The 14,866-nt window shown below is 37.3% G+C and overlaps 2 protein-coding genes across 2 annotated transcripts in view; one reads left to right on the top strand and one right to left on the bottom strand.

Annotated features, from left to right (window-relative positions):
- Positions 1-40: 40 nt before the first annotated feature.
- ALG12 (ALG12, alpha-1,6-mannosyltransferase) lies at positions 41-11,318 on the bottom strand. The gene is made up of 9 exons (XM_014963917.1): positions 11,129-11,318; positions 10,845-10,977; positions 10,152-10,325; positions 8,621-8,815; positions 7,243-7,346; positions 6,535-6,758; positions 5,637-5,806; positions 5,365-5,440; positions 41-1,411 (listed from the first exon to the last, which is right to left on the bottom strand). The coding sequence occupies exons 1-9, from the start codon at positions 11,291-11,293 to the stop codon at positions 1,180-1,182; spliced, it is 1,473 nt and encodes a 490-aa protein (XP_014819403.1). The 5' UTR covers positions 11,294-11,318; the 3' UTR covers positions 41-1,179.
- Positions 11,319-12,032: 714 nt separating this feature from the next.
- The window catches only part of CRELD2 (cysteine rich with EGF-like domains 2), a 21,019-nt gene continuing 18,185 nt past the window's right edge, over positions 12,033-14,866 (top strand). The window contains exons 1-3 of the mRNA XM_014963357.1: positions 12,033-12,080; positions 12,922-13,090; positions 13,878-14,002. Of these exons, the coding sequence (XP_014818843.1) occupies positions 12,033-12,080; positions 12,922-13,090; positions 13,878-14,002 (342 nt within the window). The remainder of the gene's footprint in view (positions 12,081-12,921; positions 13,091-13,877; positions 14,003-14,866) is intronic.

Below are 14,866 nucleotides of genomic sequence, written 5' to 3'. Positions count from 1 at the left end.
TTAACACGAATAAAGGTAGTTCCTGAATGAAGCACACTTTAAGAGTTAAAAAAAGAACCCAAACAACTTTATTCAATAAGAATTTTTTACTGGAGTTTTCAGTCAGCAAGGAATAGTTTTCTGCCCGTGATTATTTCGGTAATACTGATTTTTTACACTAATGGAGCTCCTATCATATTACAACTGGCCCTAACCAAAACACTAACTTTTTTTCCTTAGTTTAACCCTTAACTTGTTCCATTCAGTAATCTAGGTAAACATCCTTAACAAAAAACATTTAATAAAGAAGAGACTACAGAGCATGCTATCTTATTCTATAGAATGCAACACATGGCACATTAGGTAATTCCTTTCCAAAGGGACTACTAAATAAAAAAAAAGAAAACAGCACCTTTCTTCCTAAAGCGTATTCAAGTGAATATTTTCATAGGTAAATTTTTGCACTGCAAAATCAGATAATATCATTGCAGCAGAAGAGAGAAAAATTATTTTAAAATTTCTTTTTCCTGCGAAATTCAAGTTGCTCCTTATTCATGAACTGTTGGGATAAAGATAACCATCCTTTAATACTCAAGTCTGTTTGAGACAGTGCTTGTGAAGAGGTCCAACTGCTTTTTAAGCGAATCTTTCACTTTAATTAGCACAGTAGCCTACAGGGCACAATTAGATATTGTGATGAAGCTACAATGAATATGGCTTTCCTATGTAGATAACATCATTAAGTTTCACACAGGCAATCTGACAACTGATGGGGTTACAATCCTGCAGATACATCAAGTAATACATCTTTGCACACACAGAGTACGTATCAAATTGTTGCCGTAGCACAAACCTGTTCCATTATGTATCTTATATAGGACAATTAGGACATACCTGCGCTACATTATGAAACAGCTACCCAAACCAAGTCAACAGGTTTTACTTATTACCACTAAACTTGTAGATAGCCTCTCTCAAACGTATCTAACAATACAACTCAGTATTTGAGTATATACTGACTAGGAATGCATTGTAATATTTACGTAAGAAACAGGACGGAGCTAAATACCAATCGGTACAAAGATTTTCCGTGCCTTTCCACAGAAGCTGAATTGCAGTGCTGGAATGACAACTGGCTGCTGTCTTAGATTATTCAGTCATCAGCAAAATTACATCAAAAAACTTACTTAAAATTCACAGTCAAGATGATAGAGGAAGTTTTTCCAACAGTACTAATTTTGGTTTCAAGTTTAAAGTAAAAGGAGGTAGCGCAGTAAGGTTCAACCCAATTTTACTGATGCCAGGTATATTTGCCAGTGGCCTGTGGGTTGTCTTGTAATGTGATATTTGAAGAGGGTTTGTTTCCATCAGTATGTGTGTGTAAGAAAACATCAACTGGTCTCCTGGTTTTATATCTTCTCTTTTGTCATACCTGTAAAGAATAAAGAAGGCTTATTTACATTCCTTTCTTTACATATTAAACATCTCCTTTATCGCAAGGGCATGCAGCATCTAAGATGAAACACAAAAGGAACTGTAACATTCTCAGTTATATCTCCTGATTACATTAACTAGTACTGGAGGAGAAAACAGTATTTTTGAAGAGTTTAGGGAGCCAGTCATTCCATGCATGTCTTTCTGCTGCTATTGCGATATAAAACAGAACTGCTAGAAAGTTTCTCACTAGTCCTCTGTTTGAGTTCTCTGGAGAAAGGGCACCAAAGCCTAAAACTGTAGAAAACTGGACTCATTTTTATGTTTTACCCCACAAGAACTGCAGTTTGGATAAGTGCAGGTTTTGGTGTTGGGTTTTTTTTGTTTTTTTTTTTATACTTTTTTTCATTAAAATAAAATAAATGTTATGAGGCACTTTAGCAGAAACCCTTCTTTTCTGGTAGTCATGCATTAAAGTAGGAGCCTCAGAGAATAGCAGGGAGAAGATTTCCTTGAGCACTGCAGGAAAGAAAGAACAGCCTGGCAATTATAGTATTAGCTTGACACTTGTTATTTCTGGGTTCAGTTCCCTGATGTACTGCATGTTTGGGCAAGTCACTTTGGGTCAGCTTTTATAAACCTGCTTATGCACCTATATAAAAACTGTATATAAAAAAAAAATTAAAAATATCAGAAGTAACTCTGAGTTCTAAAGCTACTTAACATGTACACTTACAGTTATTTCTTAAAAGGAGATACATTTAATCTAGCCATAGAGGATGAGAAAACAAGTGACTTAAGCATTTGGCAGGGATGTGAAATATCTAGGTTCCGCCACTCTCCATCTGATCTAAACCCAGAACTGAAGTTTGTTATCTCACAGAGCTGTAAGAACCTTTCTAATTTTCTAGAAATTGAGGCAGATCTCCCTCACTGTCTCATGAAGACACTGAAGAGAGTCAGGTGGAATTTATAGCCCAAGGGTTCGGATGCTTATATTGGACACGGCAGCTTGATCACATCCTCAATCCAACAACTTCAAAGGTGAAAAATAAGAGAAGTCTACGCCAAAACACCCTGTAGACCACTGTTAACTGTGCTTCCAAAAGGGGGAGACCTGGATTCAAATAGTCGTTTTATATCCCAGAAAAACTTACACACTAATACTGTCCAGAAGACAGAGGTGAAGATGGAGTTTGCTTACTTTTATGTGTGTCTATGACGAGAGAGTCTTGCGCATCTAACTATAAAAGACAGTCCATGCTCTGTTACCCAAGAAAAGAGCAGTTCCCAGTGCTTCTGCTTTTCTATTGCCCTTTTCTGTGAACCATTTTCTACCAGCTTTTGGAGCCCCTGTTCTTAGGCACCTGATGTCTCCCATTCATTTCACAAGGAACTTACTCAAGGCTGTGGCTTTTCTTACAGGCATGGACACTGGTAAGGAAGTGGTGCAACCACTACATATTCTTAAATGCACCTAGAAGTAAATCCAGGCTTCATTCTTTTGCCACAAGTATCTTTGCAGACCTGGCCTGTCATCTTTCTGAATTCTCTGTGAATAACTGGAAACCTTAATTTCAATTTATATTTTTACAATACTCTCTGACATACCACTCATTCAGGTACTAAAAGCAAGTACTCTACAGCAAACTAGAGGATTTGTATTGATTGTTAACTAAAATTTTGGCAATCCAGAACAGGCTGACAGAATCCAGAAGTGTCAATAAATATACCATATAATACAGAATTAGACTTTGCACACTTAACAAGTGCTTTCGTCTTCTAAAAAAACTGTGCACTAATTTCATATACTATTTCCAAAAAGATCACAAGACCACTTGCAATGGTACATGCATCCAAACCAGCAGAAGGAATAGCATACTTCGTATCAACTTTACCAATTACTAATTTTGTATTTTCTTCATCAGCAAATAAAGGGCCTTTCATCTGGCTGCAATCATTTCTGAATTTTATTATTTTTAAATACTTCATGCTTACACAGCATATTTATTCCTGGTTCAAAGAGACCACACTAATTGAAGACAAGATTATAACACCTGTTCTGTGTCAGAATCTGTATCAAGCTGCTTTCAGTCACCCTTTGAAGAAAAATAATGGATCACTTGCATTTTTCTTGAGGCAAGTAGATCTAATCTGAGCACACTACTGAAAGCTGTTAACTTTAAGACACTTTTATTTATGGAATGTAGTTAACCTGATGAATCATCAGCCTTCATAGCCACTCCATCCATAAATCTGTTTTCACCTGATGAACACAGTCTATGAAGATGGTAAATTAGTTTTCACCCATCTGAAAGGCCATCACTTCCTCGGATAAAAAGAAAATGGACAGCCGTTGCCACGAAACTTTGCACTACTGTGCTGTCAGACAAAGTGGTAGTCCTGGTATGATGCTCAGTTGTGGATTTTGCCTGATTTTTTTTTAATGTGAAATTTAATGACAAATCAGCCCTTTTGTATGATGAGTAAAGATAAAAGCAAGAGACACAAACTGGTCTGTAGCTGCAACACTATGAAACATCCATCAGTGACAAGGATATTATTCGTTCACCTTCCAATCCCACTACACTACAGCCTTGCAAGCCCAAAACAATCCAGAACCCACCACCTAAAAAAGCTCATTGAAATCAAGCACTGTATTTAGAGGGTAGAGTTGTGTTTAGAGTAGTGTGTTTACTTAAGTATATTCAAAAAACAGAGTAGAACATTTTAGCTATCATGCGTGTACTATCACTTGCAGTCTGATAGTTTAATGTCTTCTCCTGAATGTTCATGGTTTAAGACTTTCTCTAGATCCAACACTGAAAAAACAATTTGAAATAAGCATTGGATTGGGAACTGTGAAGGCAACTTAGATTTACACTGCTCATATCATTCATATCACAATAATATGAGAAAGCACAGAAATAAAGTAAGGCATAGCAAGCTTGATGATTTTTATAATTCCCCCAGAAGCATTCCCTTCTTCCTCTTTACTTCCAAAATACTTTTCTCTCTAAACATACCAATAATTAAATGATGTTTGTTCCTCTGATCCTGGAGACTGTAACTGGGGAAAAAAACCTCCATGCTCAGAGCACTTCTTAAACCAAATCTGCTTCTATTGCTTTTGTTTTGTACAAGTATGAAGTAAGGCTTTGTGGCAGTTTCTGCTGAATCATTTTCATTAAGATGACATTTTAAATTAGAAGCCTACGCTTCAGCTGAAGAGGTAGGCCTAAGTATCAGAAAGGCACCCTTTTTTAAGTCTGCGTCCTGAAAAGCAAACAATGCCATCCCACAAATGTCTCTTTGTATTAGTTTAAATATTCTGATTCCTAAAACTGTTTGGACATTACTGCTGGTCAGTAACAAAGCACTCCACTGCTTTCTCTCAGAGCTAGTGTGACCCATAGTCCACAACAGCAGCTTCAATGCTATCTACGTGAAGGATGTTCCATGTAAAAATAGACTTTGAATATTAATACACAGATAAGCCTCACAATGCCACGCATCATTTAAAAACAAATAAAATGAGAGACAATATCCCCACAATTATATACACTGTTCTGCCAAGAGCAAAAAAATGTTCATTTACAGCTGTTTTATACAAGATCTAGTGAGATATCAAACTTAACTGCATTAAAGATAATGGTGTCTTAGTAAGCTAACATTTTTTTCCACTGTTTCTGATGTCTTTAAAAGATTCTACATTATTTAGGCAAACCAGAAGCAACAAAAACAACTAAAAGACTATTGCAGTGCTTGATTTCTGAAATGGCAGCACTGCAATACGCCAAAATTCTCTGAAGATTCACATTGTTCTTGACCTGGCTTAATAAATATGCTATACTACAAACCATATCTGTGATGCTTGTCCATGTGCACACAGGAAAAAAGAAAAAAAGCAGTCTCCTGTCTTCAGATCAAAATACCTTGTTCATAACGTACCTCCAATCTGAATTGATTTCTAGAAACCGAGAAACTCCTGTCTGTGCTGCAGCCACGTCAATATGAACAGAGACGTCTACGTAAATACAGAAAACAAAACACAGTTTCAAAATTCTTCTAAAAACACTGATAAATAAATTAACAAAACAGTAACAGAGAGATGCATGTAAATAGCGTGAAGTAGTAATATCCAATACATATAAAGATGCACTAGCAAAAAAAACCCCTGCAACTGAAGTTAGACAAACATACCTCAAACCAGCTTTACGTACCTGCTGTTGAAGGTACCAACTCATGCAACTTCTGAATTGCCACTCCTCCAGGATAATTGAAATGTGAAACATATAAAGATGTTCCTGAATAAGCAGCATTAACTAGAAGATGCGTTATAACAAAGAAAGATCCAAGTTTGTACAGCCAGGATTTCCGGTAGTTATTCAGACTGTTGAGGGAGGGGGAAAAATGAGTAAGAACAAACTGTTGTTTTTGTTTCATACTGGTCATTGACTATTGTGACATAACTTTTATGAAAATTCCATTACTAGGTAATAAAGATTAATGCAAACTTTATTATTCCACGTGTATGGAATGCATTTATTATCCATTTCTAGAAGACTAGCTTCTAGTGACATGTAAACTAGAATATTCTCATTAATAAAGCTAATATAAACTCATCGGTAAAGCTAAGTATTTCTGTGTTTAAAACCTTTAGCTATGAATATATTCTCTTTCAAAGAAATTCACAGTTTAACTCCAATTTGTTTACTCAATATACCCAAGTTTAACTATTTAATACAAACTCCGTGTTTCATGAGCCCCACCTGTATATTAAACTATCTCCTAAGGTAATTTACGGTAACAACACAGTACTACACTGGAATGTGTCTTTTTCTCTGGTGGATAAAATAAACTGAAATGTAAGAGCATAACAGTAAAATCCAGGCTCTATTCTCAACTCTATCCCAGACTTGCCAAATGGTCCTGTCAAATCATTTAACTCTTCTATGTCTCCATTTCCCTCATTAGTCAAATGGGTACAATGATACAAATCTTTCTAAAGCCAGACATAAAGATCCCCAAATGATCCAGATTTCAAGTGTATAAAAATAGTAATAACAAGTTTTGCATTTTCAGAGAAAAAAAAAAAACACAACAGAATTTTGAACTTACATTCGTGAACACATTTTAGCAGCCACTATGTTGAAGACAGGGAAAGTATATATGATAAAACGCAGCTCTTTGTGCGGGAGAAATGAATACAAGAAAATAAAGCCCAGTGCTGGCAAAAGTAATATCCGAGTTCTCTTTTCTGCTACACCTAAAGGTACAAATATAATGCTGCATCCCAAAGCACGAGGCAGGGCTGAATAGAAATACCACAAGAAGGGAGAGGTCTTCAAGGTGAAAAGGACAGTTAAGGATGCTTTCACTTTTAGCAAGTAACTACTCTTTACAGTACTACATGCAAATTTTGCAAAAAACGCAGTATACTTTTTCTATATCACATTCTTCTAGGCATTTGTTTTCCCTCCTTACCCTTTAAGAAATAAAAGCAGTTGCCTAACTACATTCACATCACTCAACACTAGGCACATCAAGTGGCGCTAATGATGGGCAACATGACAAAGCAAGGGGAAGAAACCTGGCTTTACATTGGTAGAACACAAAGTAGCAAGAAGGAACAGTCAGCAGTGGAAAGTTAAAATTTATGGAAAGATCTAAGAAACAGACATTGTCTCATAAGCTTCAAATAACAAAATACTAGATGAGAAGTAGAATTTAACACCATAACTGAGTCTCAAGAATAGGTTACATCATGTCTTTGCTTTGGCTGGTAGTGTTCAATATATCTTTTTCCCTGGACGTTTCAAAGGATACTCCCCAGTTGGAACTTTTGTTCAAAATTGTGTTATACCAGAGCACTTTCCCCTCAGGCCACACAAGTTGCCTCCAAAATAGAGAATCCACAGCAACTGTCAGCCCTAAAAGAATTAAAGAAATACAAATCTGCGTGAATTAAAAAAATACAAATCTGCGTGAATTAAAAACTAGGGAAAGCAAACTAGCACATCCAAACTGCACGTTTACTGATGAGATCAACATAAACCAAACATGCACTGTAAGCCGTGACCACCCAAAGCCACAGAGAAGGTTGAATCTGTCTGTCTTGCAGTGGAAACGCAGGGGAGGGAGGCACTTCTTAATGTTTGTCTTAACACAAGCATGTTAGATAGGAATCTGATTAACAGGAATCTGATTGAATCTGTTCCACCGCACTCCAATCCCAGGTGTGAAAGCAGTGGTTTAATTAAGGTTTGTTTTAAAAGCCTATTAGAGCATTAAATGCAATGAATGGTCCAGAAGTTTGCTACTATTTATTAGATGGGAGGGGAGGAGGGGGATAAAGGATGAAAGGCAAAAGGACAGAAGAGCACCCAATCCTTCAGCCCCATCTCCTCCACTCAGCTCTATGAAAACTGCTCTGGTATTTAAGAAGTTTGCCCGGAGGGGAAATGGGAGTACCAGTAACTAATTGCCATTGGACCTCCAAACTCTTACGCTGTGAGGTGCCTCTAAATTCACATGGCATGATCTTTTATTGTTTCTACTGTCCATGCTGTGGAAGGAACAGCACACTACCAGATGTCATTGTCAGGCATCTGACCATAGCATTTTTAATTAGGAAGTCTGGCAGAGAATCATAGAGTATTCGTGCATATGCATGAGCCTTCCATGGAAGGGGTAGAGACAAGGAGATTTTTCAACCTCTCTAGCATAGATAATGACAAACTATTAAAATTAATGTAATAAAGAAACAGGGCTGAACATGACAATCCCCACAACCCTCTCGCTCAATATCCCTGCCTGTCACACTCTTATATTTTATCCTGGGATTCAGCCTATCGTCATGGCAATAGATACTACAACTGATAATGCACGTGTAGCTACAACCAAATACTAATTATACTAAAGTCAACTTGCATGTCTAAGCCTTTTTAAGACCAGGGCATCATACTGTAAACATCCGAAGGCAGGGGTCACAGTATGTTTCTACTGTTCTGTGCATACATATTTCCTCATGTGGAAATTTGCAAAGAAATAAACACCCTCTCATATTATTACCAAATGGAATTAATGAAACAAACAGAAAAAAAAAAAAGCCCTAAAGGCCAGGTCACCAGAGAAATCAGTCAAATTTCCAGACTTCTGTTCAATTTAACATGTGGCATTTGTTTTTTTCCAAGCAAACACTTACCCAACCAAAAAATTCCAGCAGGAACAGCATGAGAAAGCACCTTGAAAATGGAGATTCTTTTAGTTAATAATGTCACCAGGAGCATGAGGCCTAAGAATATGCAGAGCTCTGATCTGAAGACTATAATTGCCAAAGCTGAGAACCAAATGAATGGCCTTTGCTTTTGCTGTATCCAAAATGTCAATGCCAGGAGCACTGCAAAAACAAATAAAGAACACCATCTGACATGCTGAACTATTTATTTTCTAAAGGGCAACACTTTTGCCAATGCTAGTGTCTTGTTCCTCTAAGTTCCCACCAATCTTCTCTTGGTCTTTCTACTGTTCCTAGTCCAGAAATTCTTTCTTTGTTAGAGAAATGTAATTTGGAAAAACATACAATGTTCTGCTCTTGACACTTAAGTAACTAGGAAAAGTCTAAGCACAGAAGGAACACATGGGAACTCTTCCTAGACAGTATATTTAATAGCTTTGTGGGAAAAAAAGAAAAAAAAAGAAACCTTAAGGGAGTACTAAAAGCCTTTCAAACTACGGTTCATAATTATTACTCCTCAGTATCAGCTAAAGAGTTAGTTTATTCTCTTGGCTGAGTATATCCTGTATTCAGGATAACAGCAAGTCATTTCAAATAGGGAGAAAGAACTATAAATGCATTTGCGTGGTGAGCTGGAGACACGCCGTATCTCTACACACGAAGTTGCCTCTACTTTTTCACATTTTAAATCACATGGTAACACTGACTACATAGTAAAGTGGTCATGATCCTAAGGAAAATGTGTGAAATATTAATAGTACAAAAACATGAAAAAAAATTGTATTTTTTAATACCTGCAGAAATTATCTGAGAGGCTTACCACTACACAGTATTTGTCTGACAATTCAACTTCTTTTTGTTTTGTTTTTCAGTTCAGATCTATACAGCTTCTTACACCAACCTCATGATTTTATTAGTTGAACAACTTGCACTGAAGCATTAAGTGACTCAGCTAATATCTGTCACATGTGGTTAATCTTCCCTCTCATCATCTCTGGGGAAAAACTGTATGCGTACAGTCAGGTTATGACTTTGATTTTGTTTTTTCTCCTTTAAGTGTACAAACTGCTACATTTGTAGATAACTACAGAAGAAGGTGGAGATGTTGCAGTGGGAGTTTGTTCTACAGTCTCATGAGAAAGCTGCTTCCTGTGCAGACTAAATTCACAGATTTTTTTTGAACTGCAAGTGCACCTACTCTCTTTTCAATAGCTCTATGTTTTATGCATCAGATGCATGTACTCAAACCCCTAGTCAATCAAAACCATCTTACAAACTCCACATATGCTCAGGTTCAATAAAGCAGTCATCGTAAGCATATATGGTTAAAAAGAAACAAAAAAAGAAATCACAACTGTTTCAGTTTTCTAGTCTTGTTATCACACTATTTAACCAAGTACATATATTAATTTGGTCTCACCATACATTTTCTGTGCTTTAACTACTGATATATTTAAGAATTTTTATATTTTAAAATTATTCCTATGTGAATACTTACCAAAAGGAAGTGCAAACACATTAGGGAGGGTCCGCGTACAGTAAAACATCAAATGAAATTGAGTTACAGTGATGAGACAGAAGATTGTTGATGTAGTTGCTCCAAACTGTTTTCTAACTTCTTTCTGCAACTTCCATAACGTGTAAATCACACTGAGCCCCAAGCTTCCTCGGACTATTAGAAGAATAAAAATTGGACATCAGAGTAATATCAGACAGATCACTGATGAACAACCACGTTACATAATGTAACGGGAAGAAGTTATTAAGAATAATACTGAAGATATCACAGTATAACCCGCTTGAAGAAGAAAAAAAAACCAAACTTCCCCATTAGTTTACATATGTTAATCCACCTTTAATTCGTCTGATACTTTTGCACAAAGATTGATGCTTCTATGCCCAAGTTAAACAATACTCTCTGAAGAATACACAGAAATACCCATGGGAGCGTATTCTCTGAAGACACTTGCTTTTTCTATGCTGTCTGACATCTGTTAGCACAGACCTTCTCCGTGCTGTTAGTTACCCCAAAGAGGGGGTGAAATTGCCATACTGGCTCTAAGTTTGCAAAATCTATCATTAAGGAAAAGAATATTTTAACCATTGGTCCAAACACTGAATGTTACAACCATGCCATCCATTAGTCCAGTAGTAAAAACATCTCTATTCTGAGGATTTAAAGTTCTCATACCTATCAACTGGGAGTAAAACTTGGACATTCTTAGCACAGAAAGTACATATATAGCTGGGCTGGAAAGAGCAGCAATAAAAATTGGTCCAAGGAACGTTCTTGGGACAACTCCAGGAAATTCATGATGGTCATACTGCAAAAAGGAAAATCTATGTAAGCTAGGCAAATCAGAAACAAAGGAAAACTGGGATAAATCATATTCACATTGCATTTATCTTACTCGTATAGCAGGGAATTCTGATCTTTAACAGTGTTCAAGAAAGAACACTTTCCTCCCCATTTACCTTATCTAAGTCCAGCTGGTGGTACACCACATCATGGATGGCTTGTAGGTTAAAGCTTTCCTCCACTTTTGTAAAAGGACATACAGTTAAATGGACAAAGGCCACAACAATAATGAGCAGCAGCAATGGGAACGACCGCCCACTCGAGCTCCTCTTCTGAGCCATCCTGGGTTCAAAATTCACAGAAAGTCTATCGTTAAAAAGAAAATTAAAAGAAAATACATTAATAACATGGCATGAAGTGTCCAAGCAGAAAAAGAGAAATTAATAATGCAAGGAAAATGTACTACAGCAGTGTAAATGTTTAAATAAAGACTCATAAATCAAATAATCCATCCAATATTTTTTTATACGTTCAATGAATCAAGTGGATAGCCAAAAATACATTCAGGCAGCATTTCAGGATTTATGCCACCTCCTGTAAAAGTTCTAGTTTTCACCTAAAAAAACCTCAGACAACATAGGCCCTACTTAAGAAAGTATTTGCCTTTGCATTCCATACTGCCATCACCACTGAGAGCACCACCTCAATTATGTCTGCATTTTGTGGGAGAGACAGCTTTGCAATTTATTCTCACTTTAATCACATGCTGGATTTACACATTAACAACTCTCTCATTTTTCTAGGACTCTGAAACTAGTGGAAGAGGAACCATGAGGATGAGAAATTGCTCAGAACAGAATACTTTGATCATTATAGAGTTTGCCAGTGGTTTGGTCTGGTCTCAGCGAGCGAAGGGCGAATCCCCTTGGGCACCCACCCCACGTGTCATTATGGCATGAAACAGTCTGAACCCCATCCTTTGCACTGCTACCCAAAAACAAAGGTCATCTCTCCCCGGTGCTTGACTTCACACCACTGTGGTGAGCCATTCTTATGGTAGTATTTATGATGCATTTTACCATGATAAAAATCATGCATCCAGCTGATGCCAAAGCAAATAAAGCAGAGGTAATGTCATGGGTAAACAACTCAACTTTTCTGGTTTTAGATTATAAACTAGTGAAAAAAAAAAAGTTATTTTCTGTGACCATTTCCAGCTAAAACATAGTAATGTATTTCATGTTCTTCAAATTTAAGCTCGCCAGTTTTTTGTAAGTTTACAACTTAAGAAAAAATGAGAAATTTTGGTTATTGTTATTCTTGTTCTGCTCTCACAGAAACAGAACTTTAAAAGCAGCACCTTTAAGGTACAACTGAGGTTTTGGTTGGAGACATTTTCTCCTGTGTTTTGGTCTAAATATGTCCATCAAAAAGATGTAGGATAGCGGCAGATTTGCCAGGATCACTTAGCAACTGCCCCCTAGAGGCACCTTCTCCTGAACTGATGTTTGTCCGTTGTTTTACTAATGTTACTCATTAGTAAAAATAAAGAGTGAACTAATGTTCCTTATTGTCACAGCTATACACAAATAAATCCCGAAATTCATATACTTCCTGTAAATTGCCTGAATCTACATATTATTTCACATATCTCACCGACTGCATCCTTTTCTCACGATTGCTGCTATTACAGACTGTAACTGAAGCTCTAACCCTCATCTCAAAGACAAGAGACTTTTGCTGTCCTTTGTGATGTTAAAAACCTAAATAAACACAACATCCTAGGAAGTCTTTTTAACCTGTGCCTAGTACTACTTCTTTATGAGGACAGATAAAAGTGGGTTATGCTACAACAGAATCCTTTTTCCACAGCAGTAGTAAGAGAGGCACAGGACTGCCATCAGGAGCACTTCAACAAGCATTTGGTAGGAATTAAGCTACTGCACAGGCAACTTATTTTTGTCTCTAGAAAGCTCTCTTGCTGAATTCTTCCAATACCTATGGAGGCATCTCACGGTTCTGGGCAAACTTACCCAAGAGAAATCTGGACGCTGAAGGATCTACGGCTGCATATAGCGACACAGGCGTTTGTGAGCAGCTGGTGTGTCACGTGGAGCAGCGTGTTATGCACCAGCAAGGTAAGGATTCCTCACTCCCAATTCCCAGCTTCCTAACATTTCAGATATTTTAGGGCCCAATGAATCCCTGTAAAGGGACCCAAGTGCCAAGAAGCTCTATTTTTCCCTTCTTAACTATGTCAGCTGTGTAGTAAAAAGATGTTACCTTCACCTACGAATACCATGTTCATTATACTCTGACCACTCTACCATATAAACTGCTGATATCTTTAGCTGATCACCACACGAATAACCAATCCCCAACTTCCTAAATCATCAGAATGACAGTGAAGCTACGTATCTCATACAGTTTATCACAAGCCCTTTCTGTTTAATCTTGTTGACTCTGATCCTTTTGTATGCCTGAAGAAAGTAAGCTTGCCAGCACACTCATAGATTTTGAAGATAATTATACGCATTATACATACTGAAATTCCCTGAAGGGAAACACTCTGGAAGATAAAAAACCAAAGCATGAAAACAACACCTAGGTTTCCGAGATAAAGCCTAATAAATTCAGTGGTCTTGTCAAGACTCAAAGTAATCTGCTCTGTCAAAAACTGATGCTGACAAACCTCAAAAATCAAGTGGGATTTATCAAGACTGGTAGACACCGAATTTGATGTTTAAAAAAATCTTCTATAAAAAGGCAAAATAATTGCAATTACAACTTTTATTTTTAAATGCCAAAAACACATAAACAGATTTTCACCTGATAAAAATATTTTAATAATGAAGGTCAGGGGAATATTGTAAGCAAATACAAGTAGTTTTACTCAGCATTAACATTCTGATGACTTCTAAATAGAAAAGTCTTCCCCAGACCTGTACAACATAATCACATTTACTCCCCCCCACCCCGAGATGTCTGCATCAACAGATGCAGGAGTTATAGGAGTTTTCTTCCAACACAAGGAATTCACCCCTCTGGGGGTAAATCAAACTGGGTGAAAATAAATTGTTTTCTCACATTAAAAAAAGGCTGAAACACTTTTGCCAGAAATTATTTATTCGTTTTCTGTACTTTTTTTGTGGAAGTGTCATTAGTTTCAAGATATTTTTTTCCCATGAAAAATCTACCACATTTGGCTCACTTATGTTTTTCAGACATTCATTAGTATGTTAGAGTTTGGCAGCCAAACTGCATGTTGCATCTGTCTACAGAGATTGCATTTCACTCCTTCGCACGCTCTCTATGGAAACACGTAAGCAAAACCACAGCTAGGGCATCCCACCATAAAGCCTTCCCTCTTTGGCTTGGTCTAGATATGGTAAAACCTATAGTAAAATCATAGAATGGTTTGGGTCAGAAAGGACCTTAAAGATCACCGAGTTCCCACCCCCCTGCCATGGGTAGAGACACCTCCCACTAGACCAGGTTGCCCATAAACCTACAGAAAGGCTAAAGGACCACTATTCTATAAACCTTCAATTTTCATGGTTTTTTTTTTTTTCTTTCCTATGCTATAGCTTTTCCAACTTTGCTCTAATACTGACTTCTGAATGAGGTCAGATTTAAATTTTGCGCTGGCTGGGATTGCTTTTTCATCTTCTCTAAGAAGGAATGGGGGCCTTTGCTACCCTTATATACATTTCCTCATGAGCTTAAATAAATAAAAAAACCAAAATATTGAAAGAAGCCGAGGCAGGCAATGTAGCCTTGGGACAGCACCGGCTGTGAAGGTGCTACCAAGACAATGTCACTCCTCAGAGCGGGGAAGAAACGCGCAGAACGCCCCCGATTAAGAAAAATACCCAAAAACCACCCTGGACACCCCAAAACACCCCGCCGCTGGT

The sequence above is a fragment of the Calidris pugnax genome, unplaced genomic scaffold, assembly GCF_001431845.1.
Source record: "Calidris pugnax isolate Ruff unplaced genomic scaffold, ASM143184v1 scaffold44, whole genome shotgun sequence".
Classification (NCBI taxonomy): domain Eukaryota; kingdom Metazoa; phylum Chordata; class Aves; order Charadriiformes; family Scolopacidae; genus Calidris; species Calidris pugnax.
Note: the sequence above shows the minus strand (reverse complement) of the source record. Positions and strands in the feature narration are given on the sequence as shown.